General features: G+C 39.6%; 2 protein-coding genes across 2 annotated transcripts; both read left to right on the top strand.

Moving 5' to 3' along the window:
- The first annotated feature begins 6611 nt into the window (after positions 1-6611).
- On the top strand, positions 6612-7493 carry LOC121211494 (uncharacterized). Its single transcript, XM_041084272.1, has 2 exons — positions 6612-6977; positions 7107-7493. Exons 1-2 carry the CDS (start codon positions 6612-6614, stop codon positions 7491-7493), a joined length of 753 nt encoding a protein of 250 aa, XP_040940206.1.
- A 2264-nt stretch (positions 7494-9757) lies between these two features.
- Positions 9758-10111, top strand: LOC107952350 (uncharacterized). Its single transcript, XM_016887610.1, has one exon. The coding sequence runs from the start codon at positions 9758-9760 to the stop codon at positions 10109-10111; it is 354 nt and encodes a 117-aa protein (XP_016743099.1).
- Positions 10112-19823: the final 9712 nt, after the last annotated feature.

Consider the following 19823-nt stretch of genomic DNA (forward strand, 5'->3'; position numbering starts at 1 on the left):
CTTGTAAAACGATATGTGATTTGTGCAAGTATACAGGTGGGTTCAAGTAATAAAGCGATGAGTGAGTATCGTTCCCATGAGGATCAGATTGAGGAACAAAAGTGGTCAAGTTATTATTTTATGGTTAATGTTATGGAAAGACTGACGAATAAGATGCTATGGTAGACTAAGGTAAGTACGCAGTGATAATTTAAAGGAATGATGATGTATACGATAGATGAAATTGGTGAATAATTGGAAATGCTATGGCAAAGTAAAGGTAGAAATGTAATGGCAATAACGAGAGTGATTATCCGAATAGACTGTAACAAAAAAATAAGTAACTAAATATGTTGTGGCAAAGATACTACAAAAAGAAATAAGGATAGAGTGATGTTGATTCAGAAGGTCCAAATTACCTAGAATCAACCCTTATTGTTAATAATGCCTTGGCAAAATCGTATCTACTTTATTGCACAGAAGAGTTCTAAAATGGCCTGTCTCTCACGAGAGAAAAACCTTAAGTTACCTTGCCCGTGTCTATAGGCTTTTTAGATATCTTGCATGGGCTCCTTCTGTATGATCGTGACTCTATGTCTAGAGTCGACTACAATTGTCTATCAAATACTTGCTCATTTCATTTAATTTTAATCCAACCCTTTCAGAATTAGAATAAGTTTTTAGTATGCGAACAACCTTTTATATCTAAAGATCATTTGCAGTTTAATGAAGAAATAAGAACAATCAAATGAAATAGTAAAGTAAATTAGATAAATACTACGTTCATAAAAATAGCTAAAGGTTCATCGAAAGTAATCCCAACACTCTAAGATTTAGCTTATGGGCTAGGAAATAAAATTCCAAACCAAAATATTATCTTACATTACGTTCAACTACTCAATTCAATCTTTTGAAAGAAATAATGGAAGAACTTTTGGGAAGCAACTTTCACTTGCCCAGTCCACACTTCAGCAGTGCAACGTCCTATGATGGCGAATAAGGAATGCCTTTGACTTTTTGTCCTTTACGTAGCGGAACCTTTATTCACGCCTAAGGATTTCTCTCACCTTTTTCTGTCGTTTGTGACGTCTCATTCATCGGTTTTTATAGATAGATTAGGCTAGGGTTGAGTAACAGCTCATGATTATCTTCTCCTCTTTTAGGGGGATTTATTTGGTACAAGTTTGAATTTGAATTTGAATTGGGATTGCTGGGAGAAAAATGTTAACTTGGTCTTCCTGACATTACCATGACATCTGTGCTAGTAAACTGTCTGCACTTTGCCCTAACAAAACTTCACTCATTTATTTCCTTGTTCCAAAACCTATCTTGCAACATCAACAAAAAAAAAATTTTCACCACAAGCAATTAAAAACACTTAATTCCAACACAATCCAAGTAGTAATGTAATATTAAAAATGCTAACTAAAATATCCTAAAATGCAACAAAATGTACTTAAGTACAAGCAATTAGCTAGGTCTAAAGGCATGAAATATAACTCTTTTCAAGAGTTATCACCTCCATCGGTGAATTGATGACACTGTCGGATGAATTCGACAGTAAAACTTAAAATTAGTTGAATTGTTGCTTAACTTTTGTAAATTATTGTATATTTAACTAATCACCTAGTTTAGATTTTGACTTTTATTTTATATAGGTTCATCTCTAAACTAAAACATCCGTAAAGCTGGAGTATTTAGGTGAAACAAAGTCAGTGTCGTGAGATTGCCCCAATGAGTCGTGACATAGCAGATAGTTTTGTAACAGCCCTATTTCAGTGCAATCGAAACAGTGGTCTCGGGACCACAAATCCGAGCCGAAAAATAAAATTTATCTTTATTTTATTATATGGTTTATATTATGATATGAAAATTTTGATAAGAAAATTTTATTGATTAAGTGTTTGATTACGAGAAGGACCAAATCGCATAAAATGTAAAAGTTGGATTCTAGTAGCTAGAAGGGTCAAATAGTATGGAATTCAAAACTTAAGATCCTTATATGGTAATTAGACCATTAATAAAAGGTATGTAGATATTTTGGTGACTTATCCATGTAAATTTAGAAAAGGGCAAGGACTAAATTGGAAAGTGAAAATATTTAATTAATTAAAAGATGATAAAAAAGAAATATCATTTTATTTTATCATCTTCTTCCCCAAAAATACATGGAAACCCTAGGAGAGAGAGAAGAAACTTTCATGGCCAAATTGGGTAAGTTTCCTTGGCCCGTTTTTAGTAATTTTGATATTTTTAAAATCAGAATAGCTTACTCTATCTATTTGGGGGATCAATTTGAGATGTTATCAAAGTATGGAAAATGGGTCATGGATGTAACTGCTGAAAATTAGAAATTTATGGTAGAAAATGAAAGGTTGTTGATAGATAAACAACTTTTACAAGGTGAATTTTTGATGAAAACATGATTTAGGGACTAAAATGTGAAGTTGTGAAATTGAAAAAAATGCTGAATTTTTATGAACACATGTGCTGTAAATTTTGTAATGGGATTTTGGTTTGGCTTGGAATAGGAAGTAAATTGCACAAATTTTATTTTCCGTGCCTAGGGATGACATGGGAATTTATGGAAAAGTTAGGGGCAAAATGGTAATTTTGCCTAGGATAAAAATTGAGTCCACTTGAATATAAAATATGATAAATTGATGTTAAATTTACTCATATAGATCCAGATAGACCAAATTCGAAGCTAAAATGAAAAAAATAGGAAAATGTCAGATTAGTAGATTTATGTACACGAACATTTGTCGAGGTAAGTTCATGCAACTAAATTATATATGTTTTTATGCTTGAATTTAATGTTGTGTTTGTGCACTATATAAATGCCATAAATATGTGAAATGATCACATACTTGTTATAGCCCGATAAATGAAAGTGCCCGATCAATAATAATGCCCGATAAATGGTAAATGATAAAAATGTTACTTATATGCTTGAAATGAATGTGGAATGTGTCTACTTGAATTATATGTAATGCCCCAAATTTCTGTAAATTCGGCTATTTTGATGGTTGAGCATGGAAATATCTGAAAAATTGCTTTTGTGTTATTTTGGGATTTAAATGTGTGGTTAAGAGGGTATGTGCTTTGGGGTGTGTTTGGGAGGTCCCAAGTTCGAGCATTAACTTGGGCTAAATTTTGGTTTTTATTTGGATAAAGCTTGACTTTTGTTTAATGGGTTTATGAGAATTTATTGGTAGGAACTTAACAGAATGCCCCTGCTGGTCTGGTGGTTAAGTGGAGTGTCAGTCTGCTCCGGGTCCTGAGTTCGAATCTTTACAGTGGCTTTGGGATTATTTTTGCTGCAAGTTTCCGCTAAATTTTGGGCTTTATCAAAATTTTGAGTTTAGGGTTTAGTGAAAATTAAGGGTTTGTGATATGCCCTTATTTTCCTTCTTCTCAACAAAAGCTTTTTCCTCTGCCGTTTTCTTCTCCCAAACCCTTACTACCGAAAATTTTGTTTCTTTTTCCCCTCTCCTCCGTTTTTCTTTCTTTTCGATTAGTGGTGGCGTATTGCTAGAGGATTCGTCGGCTCAGTAAGTATGGTTTTATTATATTGCGTGACTTCGTTTAGAGATTGTTTAAAAGAGATTTTATTTGTTGTTTAGGGGATTATCAAAGTTCTGTGGATCGCTAATCAGGTTCCAAACAGCGAAGAATCACTGTTATTAAATGAAGGTAAGTAGATCTCTCGTTTCGGGATTTGCCTATTCTTAATAATCAGACTTAAGAGACTGATTTTGGGTTTGCTATGAGCGATTTTAGGCTTTGGAGTGCTCGTGGTTGGATTACCAGCGAAAACGAACCAGATGTGTACTCTGATTACGCAAAAAACGAGTTTTGGCGAAAGCTGAAAAGTTACCTATCGAGACCATACGGGCATGTGGTCTGCTCGTGTGGTAGCTTGCGTCACGAGACACGGGCGTGTCACTGATGAGGTAGGCCGTACGCGCGCCAAACGGGTGCAATGGACACTGGCATGTGAGGGCTTGTAGGCCGTGTGCGAGGCATGAGCTTAGAAAAATGGGCCATGTGAGCCACACGGGCGTATGGGCCCACATTGGTGAACCACATGGGTGTATGGGAATCTGGGCCAGGCCGTGTGATCCACACGGTTAAAGCCAATTTGGGCCGTGTGGGCCACATAGCCGTGTGAGCCCAATTTTGTGAAAATGTTCTGTAAAGTTGAACGGGTAACCTGAGTCGACTGTGACCTGACTGTAGGGGCGGTAAGCGTTACTTAGTCCCCATACTCTGATTGGTTACTGAAAAGTATGTTAATATAAGCATGAGTATCTGTTTGATTCTGTATATCTGCTCTGACATGATGTTGATATGATCTACTATCTGCATAATAGCATGCCATGATATTTATGATGCATTGCATTGGGTTGGGATTATTGTGAAGAGAAGGAAGTCTGAGAGGCAAGTAGCCTGTTATCTGGCAGCTAAGCTGCATATTTATGATGTGTGTTGTGATGCGGTACCTTATGGTGTGTAGGGTTGGATGAGTTGATTAAATCCCCATACTTGGTGTGTAGGGTTGGGTGGATCGATTCTACCCCCACATGGTGTGATGGGTTGGAAGGAGATGGTGTACAGGGTTGGTGGGCATGATATTTCTGATATCTGATCTGTTATGCATGCGATATTTGTATGGCTAAGGTCAAATAACTATATTCTATTATCTATTTGTATGCATGCTGTTTGTGGGGATGTACACACTGAGTTTGCAAAAACTCACCCCTTTGTTTATTTTGTTTGTCAGGTAATCCTCAGCAGTAGGTGGATTGGTGTGACGGAGGGCTCGATGGTGACCACTAGTAAACATTTACGAATTTTTGACTAACACTTTATTTTTTCCTGCTTTACTTAAATATATGTTTTGAGATTAATATGTATTTGGAACTCGAACTATTCTTGGGTTTATTTTGGGATTTTAAATTGTTAAATTATTGATTTATGAATTAATGATGTTTTACCTTCCGCGTTAATGAAATTTTTTCACGTAATAATTGGAATAGAGATTTCCCGACTTAAGTAAAGATAATAAACTGAACGATTTTTCTCTTGATAAGGTTTCCTAAAAAGGTTTCCTAAAAGTACTCTCATGTAAAGCCGCCAAATTCGGCCATAGCGTCTAGGCCGGGTTTGGGGTGTTACATTTAATGGTATTAGATCTCGGGTTCAAAATTCAATTGTGAATTTTGGGTTTCAAAATTTGGTTTAAAGAAAATAATTTGTGAAATGATTTGAAATATTTTGATAGTATGTATGTGGTACACCGAGCCTTCAGTACTGATCTTGTAAGTTCTTTGAAACTCTGATGTGTACTGTTTGAGAGCATGCTTATACTGAAAATTTTGTCTGTATCTGTCTGAAATGCTGTGTATATGTTATGAAACTACTGTAGTTAGTATGCTTATTGAAACATTCTAGATAGTGTAAATTGAAAACCGTAGTAAACTACGATTTGCGATAACAGACTCTAAGTACTCTGATAACACTTTTGGTTAAAATACCCGATAATGACTATTGAAACTGTAAACTGACTTGCATAAAATTTTTAATATAGATTAATTCGAAATTACGATGAGCACACGTGGTACTCATGGACAGGGTACTAGAGGCTGAGGTAGAGGCCGTTGAGGGATTCGAACTGAGTCCTTCGTATCTGATACGATCGCTAATTTGGGCACTAGCGAGACATCGGTGTCACCTGTTACTGAGACTGGTGTTGAGTTTGAGGACTGTGCAGTTGGGGACAACGCATTGTCCTAGGCCATGCTGCGAATACTAGAAAGGGTCGCTGGGGCTAATGCTGGATCTGGAGGTCGTGGGTTGGTTATGGAACGACTCCGGTCCAATAGGGCCAAGGTATTTAAGGGCATTGCTGGAGTTGCTCCTAATGTGGTTGAATACTGGATGGAGGCCACAGAGCGTATTATGGATGATCTGGATTTTACTGCCGAGCAGAAGCTCAAGGGGGCTGTTTCGTTGCTTTGCGATGAAGCGTATTAGTGGTGGCTGACAGTTAGGGATGGCACTCAGCCTAACAGTCTGACGTGAGATTTGTTTAAGACGGCTTTCTAGAGCAAGTATGTGGGGGCCAGTTACATGGACGCTAGGAGGCGTGAGTTCCTGAATCTTACTCAAGGAGATCATTTAGTGGCCGAGTATGAGGTCTACTTTTTGAGATTGAGCCGTTATGTACGAGGCATGGTGGCGACTGAGTATGAGCATTGTGTTCATTTTTAGGACGGCCTTAAGAATAACTTGAGGGTCCTAATAGCTCCGTAGAGGGAGCGTAAGTTTGTCGTGTTGGTCAAGAAGGCCAAGATTGCGGAGGAGGTTAAGTGTGCTGAGCGCCAGAACCGTGACAGAGGGAAGGCTAAGAGGGATATAGAGTCTTTGAATGCTGGGGTGAGGCCTACGAAAGAGGCCAGATCTGATGGGCCCTGAGAGTTGGGCCTACTGTTGCACCTGTTAGGATGGCGATTTGTTAGCTTTGTAACAGACGCCATTCGGGCGAGTGTTAGAGGTCTACTAGATCTTGTTTTAGATGTGGATCATCTGAGCATCGTGTTAAGGACTGTCCATTGAAGGCTAATTAGATGCAAGCTCCGACTATTGAGACTGTACAGCCACCGATGGGAGTTCAGCAGCCATCTAGGGGCCGAGGTCAGGCTAGGGGTGGTAACGGTATGGGCCGAGGGCAAAGACCACCGAACAGAGATGCTGGGCCGATTGAGGTGAGGCAGCTTGTACTTGTCTATGCTGCACGTCGTCATAAGGATGGAGATGCTAATGACGTCATCATGGGTACGTTCTTAATCCTTAACATACCTTATGTTGCACTGATAGACATAGGCTCTACGCATTCCTACATTGCATGTTCTGTGTCTGAGACTTTGGGAATACCGTATGAGGGCACTTCTAGTGAGATTTCAGTGGTGACTCTGTTGGGGCAGTCTATTAGGGTTAGTAAACTGTTCAGGGACGTTCTGTTGGAAGTCTAAAAAACGATATTTCTGGCTGATCTGATGGAACTATCGTTCCTTAGACTGGCTAGTGAAGCATCGTATAAGTCTGGATTGTGCTGAAAAGAGGGTGGTTCTGAGGGCCGAGGAGGGTATCGAGATAGTCATGGTTGGAGAACGACAAATTACCTGAGTAATGTGATATTTGCATTAATGGTAGAGAAGCTGGTGAGGAAAGGATGTAAGGCATTTTTGGCTTACATCAATGCCTCGGATTCTGTAGACTTATCGGTTAAGGACATTCGTGCTATGAAGAACTTCCCAGATGTTTTTCCAGAGGAATTACCAGGATTGCGTCCGAGCCATGAGGTAGAATTTGGGATTAAGTTGATTCCTAGTACAGCTCCGGTGTCTATCGTCCCTTACCAAATGGCACTGAAGGAGATAGCGAAACTGAAGGCTCAAATTCAAGAGCTGTTGGATCGTGGGTTTATTTGTCCTGGTGTGTCCCCGTAGGGAGCACCTGCTCTGTTCGTAAAGAAGAAAGACGGTACAATGAGGCTATACATCGACTACTGCCAATTGAACAAGTTGATAATTAAGAATAAGTACCCACTTCCGAGGATTGACGACCTATTTGACTAGTTCAGAGGGGCTTCAGTGTTTTCTAAAATTGATTTGCAGTCAGATTATCATCAGTTGAGGGTAAAAGAGGCCGATGTGCATAAGACGACATTTAGGACTCGTTATGGGCATCACGAGTTCCTAGTCATGCCTTTTGGGTTGACTAATGCACCAGCGGCATTCATGGACTTGATGAACCGCGTGTTTCAGCCCTACTTGGAGTGATTTGTGGTGGTGTTCATCGACGACATTTTGCTGTATTCTAAGTATGAGGACAAGCACGACGAGCATTTGAAAGTGGTTCTACAGCTCCTTCGTGAGAAACAGTTATATGCGAAGTTCACGAAGTGTGAGTTCTGGCTTAGGGAGGTAACCTTTTTAGGGCATGTGGTTTCTGCTGAGGGGATTCAAGTTGATCCTCGTAAGATTGAGGCTGTGATGGATTGGAAACAGCCGAAGAATGTGTCAGAGATTCGCAGCTTTCTGGGACTGGCAGGGTATTACCGACGTTTTGTAGAGGGGTTCTCGTTGATCGTAGCGCTGTTGACTAAATTGTTGCGCAAATGAGTCCCTTTCGTTTGGACTAACGCGCGATAGGAGGGCTTCATGAAGCTCAAGACAGTTTTGACTCAGGCTCCAGTTCTGATGCAGCTTGAGCCTGGTAGGGACCTCGTGGTTTACAGTGATGTGTCACATGTGGGTTTGGGTTGCGTCTTGATGCAAGACGGTAAGGTAGTTGCCTATGCGTCTCGACAGCTTAGGACTGACGAGGCTAATTATTTGACGCATGATTTGGAGTTGGCTGCAGTGGTCTTTGCATTCAAGATTTGGATGCATTATCTGTATGGAGAGAAGTGTATCATCTACACTGATTATAAGAGCCTCAAATATCTCCTCACTCAGAAGGAGTTAAATCTTAGGCAGCGTCGATGGGTTGAGCTACTTAAGGACTACGACTGCAGTATTGAGTATCACCCTGAAAAGGCCAATGTGGTGGCCGATGCACTAATCCATAAGGCTGTGACTGATCTGAGAGCAATGTTCGCTCGATTGAGTCTTTATGACAACGGAAGTATTCTGGAAGAGCTACAAGTGAAGCCGACATGGATTGAACAGATTAGAGCTAAGCAGTTAGAGGATAAGAATCTCGAGATGTGATTTTGTCAGGTTGAGACAGGGACTACTACAAATTTTGGGCTAAATAATGATGGGGTATTGTGCTTCCGAGGTAGGATCTGTGTACCTAATGATAAGGATTTGAGGCTGTCGATTTTGAGGGAAGCATATAGTAGTCCGTACACTATGCATCTTGGTGGGAATAAGATGTATAAAGATCTCCGAGAGTTGTACTGGTGGCCAAGGTTGAAGCGTGAAGTGACTAATTTTGTTGCTCGTTGTTTGACGTGTCAGCAGGTTAATGATGAGCATCAGTTACCTTCGGGTTTGCTACAACCAGTTAAGATACCGATATGGAAATGGCAGCGAGTAACGATGGACGTCGTTAGTGGGTTGCCCCTAACACCCACTAAGAAGGACTCTGTTTGGGTCATCATGGACCGATTGACCCAGACCACACATTTCATTCCTGTTAGGACAGACTTCTCTCTACAGAAGTTGGCCAAGCTATACATTTCTGAGATAGTGAGGCTACATGGGGTACCTATCTCGATCATTTCTGATAGGGATCCTCGTTTTATGTCTCGATTTTGGCAGAAGCTTATGAGGCTTTGGGTTCTCGTCTTGACTTCAATACTATTTTTCATCCTTAGACAGATGGTCAGTCGGAGAGGGTGATTCAGATATTGGAGGATATGTTGAGAGAATGTGCTATGGATTTTTGAGGAAGTTGGGAGGAGTTCTTGCCTCTAGCAGAGTTGGCTTACAACAACAGTTATCAGTCCAGTATACAGATGGCACCGTATGAGGCACTTTATGGTCATAAGTGTCGCACTCTTTTGTGCTAGACTGAGTTGGGTGAGTAGCGTGTTCTAGGTCCGGAATTGGTTTCAGAGACTGAGGATAAGGTTCGCTTGATTCGGGATCGACCGAAAGCGGCTTCTGATAGACAGAAGTCCTATGAGGATTTAAAAAGGAAGGACATCGAGTATTCTGTGGGAGACATGGTCTTTCTTAAGGTCTCGCCATGAAAGAAGGTTATGAGGTTCGGTCGTAAGGGCAAGCTGAGTGCTCGATTTATTAGGCCGTACCAGATTTTGAAGCGAGTGGGCCCAGTTGCATATCAGTTGGATCTACCTCCAAAGTTGGATCGTATTTATGACATGTTCCACGTCTCGATGTTGAGACGTTATCGCTCTGATCCCACACACATTGTGCCTATAGAGGAGATTGAGGTTAGACCGGATCTGACGTTCGAGGAGGAGCCAGTTCAGATTTTGGATCGTGACGTTAAGGTTTTGCGTAGGAAATCTATTCCATTAGTGAAGGTGATGTGGCAGAATCATAGAACTGAGGAGGCTACTTGGGAGCTAGAGGATTCGATGCTTCAATAGTATCCTTACCTTTTCTGATTAGGTAAAATTCGAGGACGAATTTTCTTTAAAGGGTAGAGTTGTAACGCCCCAAATTTTTGTAAATTCGGCTTTTTTGATGGTTGAGCATGGAAATATTTGAACAATTGCTTTTGTGTTATTTTGGGATTTAAATGTGTGGTTAATAGGGTATGTGCTTTGGGGTGTGTTTGGGAGGTCCCAAGTTCGAGCCTTAAGTTGGGCTAAATTTTGATTTTTATTTGGATAAAGCTTGACTTTTGGTTAATAGGCATATAAGAATTTATTGGTATGAACTTAACAGAATGGGCTTGCTGGTCTGGTGGTTAAGTGGAGTGTCAGTCTACTCAGGGTATTGAGTTCTAATCTCTGCAGTGGCTTTGGGATTATTTTTGCTACAAGTTTTCGCTAAATTTTGGGCTTTATCAAAATTTTGAGTTTAGGGTTTAGTGAAAATTAAGGGTTTGCGGTATTCCGTATTTTCCTTCTTTTTAACAAAAGTGTTTTCCTCTGCCATTTTCTTCTCCCAAACCCTTGCTACCGAAAATTCTATTTCTTTTTCCCCTCACCTCCGTTTTTCTTTCTTTTCGATTAGTGGTGGCGTATTGCTAGGGGATTCGTTGGCTCAGTAAGTATGGTTTTATTAAATTGCGTGACTTCATTTAGAGATTGTTTAAAAGGGATTTTATTTGCTGTTTAGGGGATTATCAAAGTTTTGTGGATCGCTAATCAGGTGCCAAACAGTGAAGAATCACCGTTATTTATCGAAGGTAAGTAGATCTCTCATTTTGGGATTTGCCTATTCTTAATAATCGGACTTAAGAGACTGATTTTGGGTTCGCTATGAGCGATTTTAGGCTTTGGAGTGCTCGTGGTTGGATTAGCAGCAAAAACGAACCAGGTGTGTACTCCGACTACACAGAAAACGAGTTTCCGCGAAAGCTAAAAAGTGGCTTGTCGACGCCACACGGGCGTGTGGTCTGCCCGTGTGGTAGCCTACGTCGCAAGACACTGGCGTGTCACTGACGAGCTCGGCCGTTCGCGCGCCACACAGGCACAATGGACATGGGCTGTAAGGGCTTGTAGGCTGTGTGCGAGGCACGGGCTCAGGAAAATGGGCCGTGTGGGCCACATAGGCGTGTGAGCCCATACAGGTGAACCACACAGGCGTGTGGGAATTTGGGCCAGGCCGTGTGATCCACACGGGCAAAGCCAATTTCGGTCGTGTAGGCCACACGAGCAGGGAACTCGGGCGTGTGAGCCTAATTTTGTTGAAATGTTCTGTAAGGTTGAACGCGTTGCTTGAGTCGACTGTGACCTGACTGTAGGGGCGGTAAGCATTACTTAGTCCCCATACTCTGATTGGTTTCTGAAAAGTATGTTAATATAAGCATGTGTATTTGTCTGATTCTTTATATCTGCTCTGACATGATGTTGATATGATCTTCTATCTACATAATAGCATGCCATGATATTTATGATGCATTGCATTGGGTTAGGATTGTTGTGAAGAGAAGGAAGTCTGAGAGGTGATTAGCATGTTATTTGGCAGCTAAGCTGCATACTTATGATGTGTGCTACGATAAGGTACCTTATGGCGTGTAGGGTTGGATGGGTTGATTAAATCCTCATACTTGGTGTGTAGGGTTGGGTGGGTCGATTCTATCCCCACATGGTGTGATGGGTTGGACGGAGATGGTGTGCAGGGTTGGTAGGCATGATATTTCTGATATCTAATCTGTTATGCATGCGATATCTGTATGGCTAAGGCCGAATAACTGTATTCTGTTATCTGCTTTTATGCATGCTGTTTGTGGGGATGTACACACTGAGTTTGCGAAAACTCACCCCTTTGTTTATTTTGTTTGTCAGGTAATCCTTAGCAGTAGGTGGATCGGTGTGACGGAAGGCTCTGGTAGACATTTACAGATTTTTGAGTAACACTTTATTTTTGCCTACTTTATTTAAATATATGTTTTGGAATTAATATGTATTTGGAACTCGAACTATTCTTGGGTTTATTTTGGGATTTTAAATTGTTAAATTATTGATTTATGGATTAATGATGTTTTACCTTCAGCGTTAATGAAATGTTTTCACGTAATAATTGGAATAGAGATTTCCCGACTTAAGTAAAGATAATAAACTGAACGATTTTTCTCTTGATAAGGTTTCCTAAAAAGGTTTTCTAAAAGTACTTTAAGATAGCGTATATGACTTGAATTGTTGAAAGGTTATGATTTGACAATTGTATATCACTTGGAAAGAACAAATGTGTTTACAGATGTTCTGAGTAGAAAATCTCTGTATACTTTGCAAGCCATGGATACCGATTATGATTGCCTGATAATAGCTCAATTTTAGTTGAGTTAGAGCTTAACCAATGTTTCTACAACAGATCTGTAAAGCCCATAAAAGTGGTAATGAGTTGTAAGTTAAATGAATACAGTGTGAAATAATTTTCGATTTAGAATTTTAGAAAAGATCTGATAAATGTTTGTCATTTAGAGACAGAGTCTGATTACTGAAGAATTTGGAACTTTTACAGAAAATTTTACATGAATGATCACAGTAGTACTATGGCTGTTATCTGGGAAATGATAAAATGCATAATGATTTGAAAAAGATGTATTAGTAGCTCGGAATGAAACATGGTATTTCTGAATCTATATTTAAATGTTGGATGTGTCAGCAAGATAAAGATGATACTTTCAAGATGGGTATAACCAGTGAAAATAATGATATGGAAATGGGACAAAGTTTGTAACACCCCTTATCCGTATTCAATGCCAGAATAGGATACGAGGCATTACCGGACCTACAAAGCAAGAAAACATACAAATCAAGTCATAAATTTGCATCCAAATTAAAACCATTTGTATTCAATCATAAAGTCCCTAATATGAGCCTACGAGCCCCAAAACATGCTTTGGAAGTGGTTCAGGACTAAGCCGACCACTTAAGAAAGTTTTATGAAACTTAGAAAACTTTTGCTATAAACAAGGGTCACACGCCCGTGTGGTTTGGGACATGCCCGTGTGGGCAGGCCGTGTGGTCACATGCCTGTGTCCTACCCCGTGTAACTCTTTGACTTGCAAGCCATGAACAAATTGAAGTCACAGGGCCAAGTCACGCACCCATGTGTTAGGCCGTGTGGTTAATTTAATTTTCATAAAATAGGTGCAGACTTCACACAACCGGAACACGCCCATGCTTTAAGCCGTGTCCCTCACACGACTGAGACACACGCCTGTGTCTCTTCCCGTGTGCTCAATTCTGAGCATTCTGTTTCTTAAAATTAAGGTGCATGAGATGCAAGGCCGAAACTCATGCCCATAGGACAAGCCGTGTGCCACACATGGGTTAGACACACACCTGTATGTCTACCCGTGTGGACAAAATAAAGATTATTTACTAAGCCATTTGTCACCCTCATTTGCACATACACACCCACAATCTTAATGGCATAAACCATGGCATATTTAGGCAACCAAAACATTCACAAACAAGGCCAAATCATGCCATTTCATTATCCACACTCAATATTTTTACATATTTTGCCAATCCAAATCATACCAAACTCACATTCTAAAAGTTCCAATATGGCTACCAATAACATGCATAACTTTTACTTAGTTTTCCTAGCATACCAATAAGCCAATCCTAACCATCCAACAACAAAACCATTGAGCCACATTCAACCATTTACCAAGCATTTATAAACCACATCACACAAGAGATAATTGCACATGCATGCATATATAAATTTATATATATATAAGTTTGAAACCAATTCAACCAAAATGAGCCAAGTTACATGACCAAATACCAAAACAAGCCTTTGAAAATTACAAGCCAATACATTTGGCCAAATTCATAATGACACATATAACAAAATGACAAGTCCCTATACATTCTATATTCTCAAAATGTTTAAAATAATCGGTACCCCAAATAACAGTTTGATAGTGTGATGCGAACTTCGATAATCTCCAACCCGAGCTAGCTTAGTGACACTATAAAACATGAAAAATAAAATGGAGTAAGCTATATAACTTAGTAAGCTCGTATGAAAGAAATAAGCAAACCTTACCATACATTAACATGCAAGTAATATAACATAAGATAATGTATTTTACCAAAATCTCATGATCATAATTAACTTCCATCACAACTTATCTTGAAATCATCATGTCACGAATTAATAATCATAAGCTTTAAGTATATACCTGTACCATCTCGTAATAATTTCATAATTAGCCTCATCATTGTTATACCCAATGAACCACTCGAAAAAATAATATCGGATATTCAGGAAAACCGTGCAGACAAGGTGCCACATATGTAGCCATTGCTACCTTTATCTCATAATACATATATGCTCGCTCTCGAGCCATTAATGGGCCTGCTTACACAAGATATCAGTCAAGACGTACCTACTCGGTGCTGTTCACACAAGCTGTCAGTCAAGATGTACCTACTCGGTGCTACTCACACAAGCTGTCAAGTAACCGCAACATATGCCGGTATACTCAAGCACCGGCAGGACGTACATGACCAGCACCCAGATCACATAACATAAAACCCTAGTGACATGTCACTTGTATCCTAATCTATTCCCATGGTTCGATTGGGATTTCTCGCTTGCCAAAATTTCGTCGGACGTGTCCATAGAGCTGTTTATACAATTCATACAATATTAAAGCATTAAAAATATAATTTTAATAAAACTTATTTCACATACGAACTTACCTTGGTTCCAAAAACAGCCAAAGGGATCTATTTGTCAATTATTTTGTTTTCCCCCTGATCTAGACCCGAACTTTGTTTTTCTTGATCTATAATACCATATTTAACTTATTTAATCATCATATTATTCAATTCAACACAAAAACATATTATGCCAAAATTTACATTTTTGCCCTTAACTTTTCAATATTTTACAATTTAGTCCCTAGGCTTGTAAAATGAATTTCTTTCAATTTCATCACAACCTAAGCCTAGCCGAATATTATTTGTACTCATAACAGCCAATATTTTTCATTTATTCACACTTTTCTACACATTTTATGTACTTTTACAAATAAGTCCTTATTTAATGTTTTTATCGAAAAATCACTTTACAAACGTTGTTTAAATAACAACGAACATGCATTTTCTACCATCAAACATCAAAATACAAACATATTCAACATGGGTAAAATTTTAGTCTTTAACAATCTTTCAAATTAGTCCTTGAAATAGCTAAATCAAGTTACAACAATCTCAAAAATATAAAAATCATTAAAAACGGGACAAGAACGGACTTACAATCGAGCTTGAAAGCTTGGCCAACCCCTAGTTATGGCTTCTCTTCAAAATTTGGCTACGGGGATGAAATTGAGAAGATGGACATCTTTTATTTTAATTAATTTTGTCTTTATTTGCCAATTACTAAAATACCCTTAATGCATAACTTTAAAATTTCTCCTAACCATGTCTATTTTTGTCCATCCAAAGGTATAATGGTCTAATTTTCATTTAAGGACCTCTAATTAAAAGTTCATAACAAGTTGACACCTTTAACTTATAGAATTCAATTTTTCACCTATTGCAATTCAGTACTTCTAGTCAAACTGAGCACTCAATAGATAAAATTTCTTAACAAAATTTTCACACAATTAATCTATCATGCTGTAGACCTTAAAACAGAAATAAAATAAATAATTCTACATCAGGTTTGTGGTCCGAAAATCACTATTCCAGTTTGACCCAAAAACGGGCTGTTACAAAGTTACCATAAATTTTATATCAAGATTATCCCTGTCTATGAAAAAGAAAGTTACTATTTGAGTAATTTTTGATTGTTTGACGAAGCCTACACATTCCACTCTGGAATGAGTGGATTTCACAGTTGATAGATTGCTTGAGTTATCTATTTTTGAGACTGTCAGATTATATGATGTGCTAGCTTTTGTTATTTCTGATAGAGATCTACAGTTCATATTCCGATTCTGAAACAAGTTACAAGAAACTCTGGCTATACGGTTACATTTTAGTACCGTATTTCATTTTCAGACAGATGATCATTCTGAACATATGATTCAGAATTTGGAAGATGTACTTCGATGTTGTGTACTTGAAGTTGAAGGTAACTTGTAACACCACAAAGCCGGCCCAGACGTTATGGCCAGATCTGACGTGTCACATGGACTTACGACTTAGTATGCATTCATTGGTTTAAGTGATTGGGGTGGTCTTTATAAAAACAGCGGTTGAATGAAAAGCCGGTTTATCAATCTTTAGGCTATCCATTTGTTGTGCTTGTTGAGTCTTGGAAACATTCATTAATTTTGAAAAACCCGCGTAGCCTAATACTAGCAGTTTCGACATAGTATAAATATAATCAGAAAATAAAACCATAGCGGAAAAAGAAATTTAAATAGTGGTCTTATTACAACTTAAAACCCAAAATTAAATCAGAATATAAAAATAATAAAAATAAACTAACTTAGAAAAACCAACTTTGCAAATGATGTGGCCACTCCAAATCCCTCACAGCTCCAAGCCCACTATGGTTGGGGATTTCCTGCAGAGATGAAAATAAAAGGTGAGTTCGGTAAACTTAGTGTGTAACATAACCCAACCATAGCCCAAAACAGCTCAAACCTCAGAGTCAGACTTATCTGGGCCTTGGCCCAGTACAGAAACCAGAAGAAACCCATAGGCCCATAGCAGATACAGAACAAATATATCATGAATGTAGAAATCCCAACCCAGAGCCATCCATAAAACCCCCGTACCAGCCTTACACCATGTGGGGAGACTACTCGACCCACCCAACCGCTACACACCACAGAAATTGCAGCGAAGCTGCCAGATATTGTGACGAAGTCACCAGATACAGATATTGTGGCTAGGCCACCAGAACAGATATATATATGTGGCGAAGCCACCAGATTGCAGCGAGGCTGCCAGATATTGTGACGAAGTCACCAGAACAGATATATGTAGCGAGGCCACCAGATTGGAACGAGGCTGCTAGAACGCTTCCTCCATCAATATAAACGCAAGTCCCATGCAAAATTGTAATTTTGCATGCATAAAGGTATTTCAGTAATTATTACCTATTGCTAAGGTTTCATGCTTATTCTATCGTTTACCAAGTAATCAGAAGTACTTACCTCATCTTTTTACTAAAGTGGGCCCATTGGCCCATTGGCCCATTTTCGGCCCATTAAGCCCAAAAATACCGTTGTGCACGAAAATGCACACTCTGCACTCTAATCATCCAAATGCACCATATTCATTAACAACTGTCTCACGAGCGCTGTATGCTCTCGAGTTCACAAAATACCAATGTTTCGGTATTTCAGCTTTTACCGATTCAGTCTAAGGGAAGGTGTCGTTTACACACCTAGTTGATGACGATTGATGACGATATCTCCCAGGCGATAATCCTACAATAGATCACTAACACATTAGACTTACGAATTAACGATAACTAACATAAATCCACGTCAACTAACCCAATCATCACACAAGTTAGTCATTTACGACGAGTGGCAAAATAGTCATTTTACCCTCTAGGGATATTTTAGTAATTCTACAACTTATCCACCTGGGCCTACGGACCCATTGGGACCACATGGCCCATTTCAACCCATCGCGGCCCGAAATAGCCGTCCTACTGCTAGAGTAATAAGAAATACACACCTATTAGGAGACTGCAGTTAATCCGCGCTCCAAACACTCTTAGCTGACGCCCAACCCAAACGAGCACGTCACAAAGCGAAAGGGATCAGCCAAGAAGGGTATGCCTACTCTCCTTATGGTTTGCTCTATTTAAAGCCAGCTCTCCATCTACTCTTATGTTAGCTTCCCGATGTGGGATCCCTCCATCACCAGAGTTTAAAACCAACACCAACTCTTGCCGTCCCAACATAGCAAAATAATCAACCTTTGCGTGCCAAGGGATTCGAACCAAAGTCCTCTCACATGCCAACTCATGCCACCACCACTAGGCCATCAACTCATTTGTGTCATAAACCCAACAAATTAAACTTTAAAGCGCACCTACTTGCTTCCAGATTTATTGAAAAGAAAAACCAAAATATATTGCAAGAGCCAAGACTTGAACCTTGAACCCCTTGCTTCCTCTATGGCGTCACTTCCTTGTCCCCTAAGTGGCACCACCTTGCCACTACACCACACTCCTTTTTTGTGTCATCTTTTACCCCTTTACTCTTAAAAGCCCAAACGCCAATTGCATCACCTATTCATAAAATTAAAATTCCGAAGACTACCATGGATTTAACTTAAGTTTGGGCCTTCTAAAGGCCCACTAACCTACTAAAATATATATTTTAACCAACTAGAACACACACAAATTTTAAAAATCACAGAAACATAGAAAACCCGAAAATTGGGGCGTTACAACTCTACCCTCCTTAAAGAAATTTCATCCTCGAAATTTTACCTGAATCAAACAGATGAGGATATTGTTGACGCATCGCCACTTCTGGCTCCCAAGTAGCTTCCTCTCTGCCATGATTACGCCACAGCACATTTACTAGCGGAATTGATTTCCTCCTCAAAATCTTAACATCTCGATCCAAAATCTGCACAGGCTCTTCCTCAAAAGTCAAGTCTGTTTGGACCTCGATCTCTGCAGCCGAAACAACATGAGTATGGTCAGAACAATACCGCCTTAACATGGAGACGTGAAAGACATCATGAATCCTATCCAATTCTGGAGGTAGCTCCAACTGATAAGCCACTGGACCCACTCGCTTAAGAATCTGATAAGGCCCAATGAACCGCGGACTTAGCTTGCCTTTCCTCCCAAACCTTAATATTTTCTTCCAAGGTGAAACCTTCAAGAAGGCCATATCACCCTCAGAGTACTCAATTTCCTTGCGCTTCAAATCTGGATATGACTTCTGTTTATCAGATGCTTCCTTCAACCAGTCTCTAATCAACTTGACCTTATCCTCAGTATCTGCCACCAACTCAGGACCAAGAACCTGTCGTTCACCCAAATCGGTCCAACAACTAGGTGTACGACATCTTCGCCCATACAGTGCCTCATAAGGAGCCATTCAAATACTTGCCTGATAACTGTTGTTGTACGGAAACTTTGCCAATAGTAAGTAATCCTCCCAACTGCCTCGAAAGTCGATAACGCATCCCCTCAACATGTCTTCCAGAATTTGAATAACCCTTTCTGACTGACCATCAGTCTGAGGATGAAAGGCTGTACTAAAGCGCAACCGCGTACCCAACGCCTCATGCAACTTTTACCAAAACTGAGATGTGAATGTAGGATCTCGATCAGAAATAATCGACATTGGCACTCCGTGAAGTCGCACTATTTTTGCCACATACAATTTGGCTAACTTCTGAAGTGAATAATTAGTGTAGACAGGTATGAAATGAGCAGATTTGGTTAACCTATCCACAATTACCCAAATCAATTCCTTCTTCGACGGTGTTAAGGGTAACCCACTCACAAAATCCATGGTTACCCTCTCCCACTTCCAAAGTGGTACTTTCACTGGCTGCAAAATTTCGAAAGGTAATTGATGTTTAGCTTTCACTTGCTGACAAGTCAGACATTTTCCCACAACTTCCGTTACTTCTCGCTTCAATCCAGGCCACCAATACAACTCCTTTAAGTGGCGATACATTTTACTCCCTCCAGGATGCATAGCACACAGACCTCCATGAGCTTCTT

This window comes from Gossypium hirsutum, chromosome A02, assembly GCF_007990345.1.
Source record: "Gossypium hirsutum isolate 1008001.06 chromosome A02, Gossypium_hirsutum_v2.1, whole genome shotgun sequence".
NCBI classification, from domain to species: Eukaryota; Viridiplantae; Streptophyta; class Magnoliopsida; order Malvales; family Malvaceae; genus Gossypium; species Gossypium hirsutum.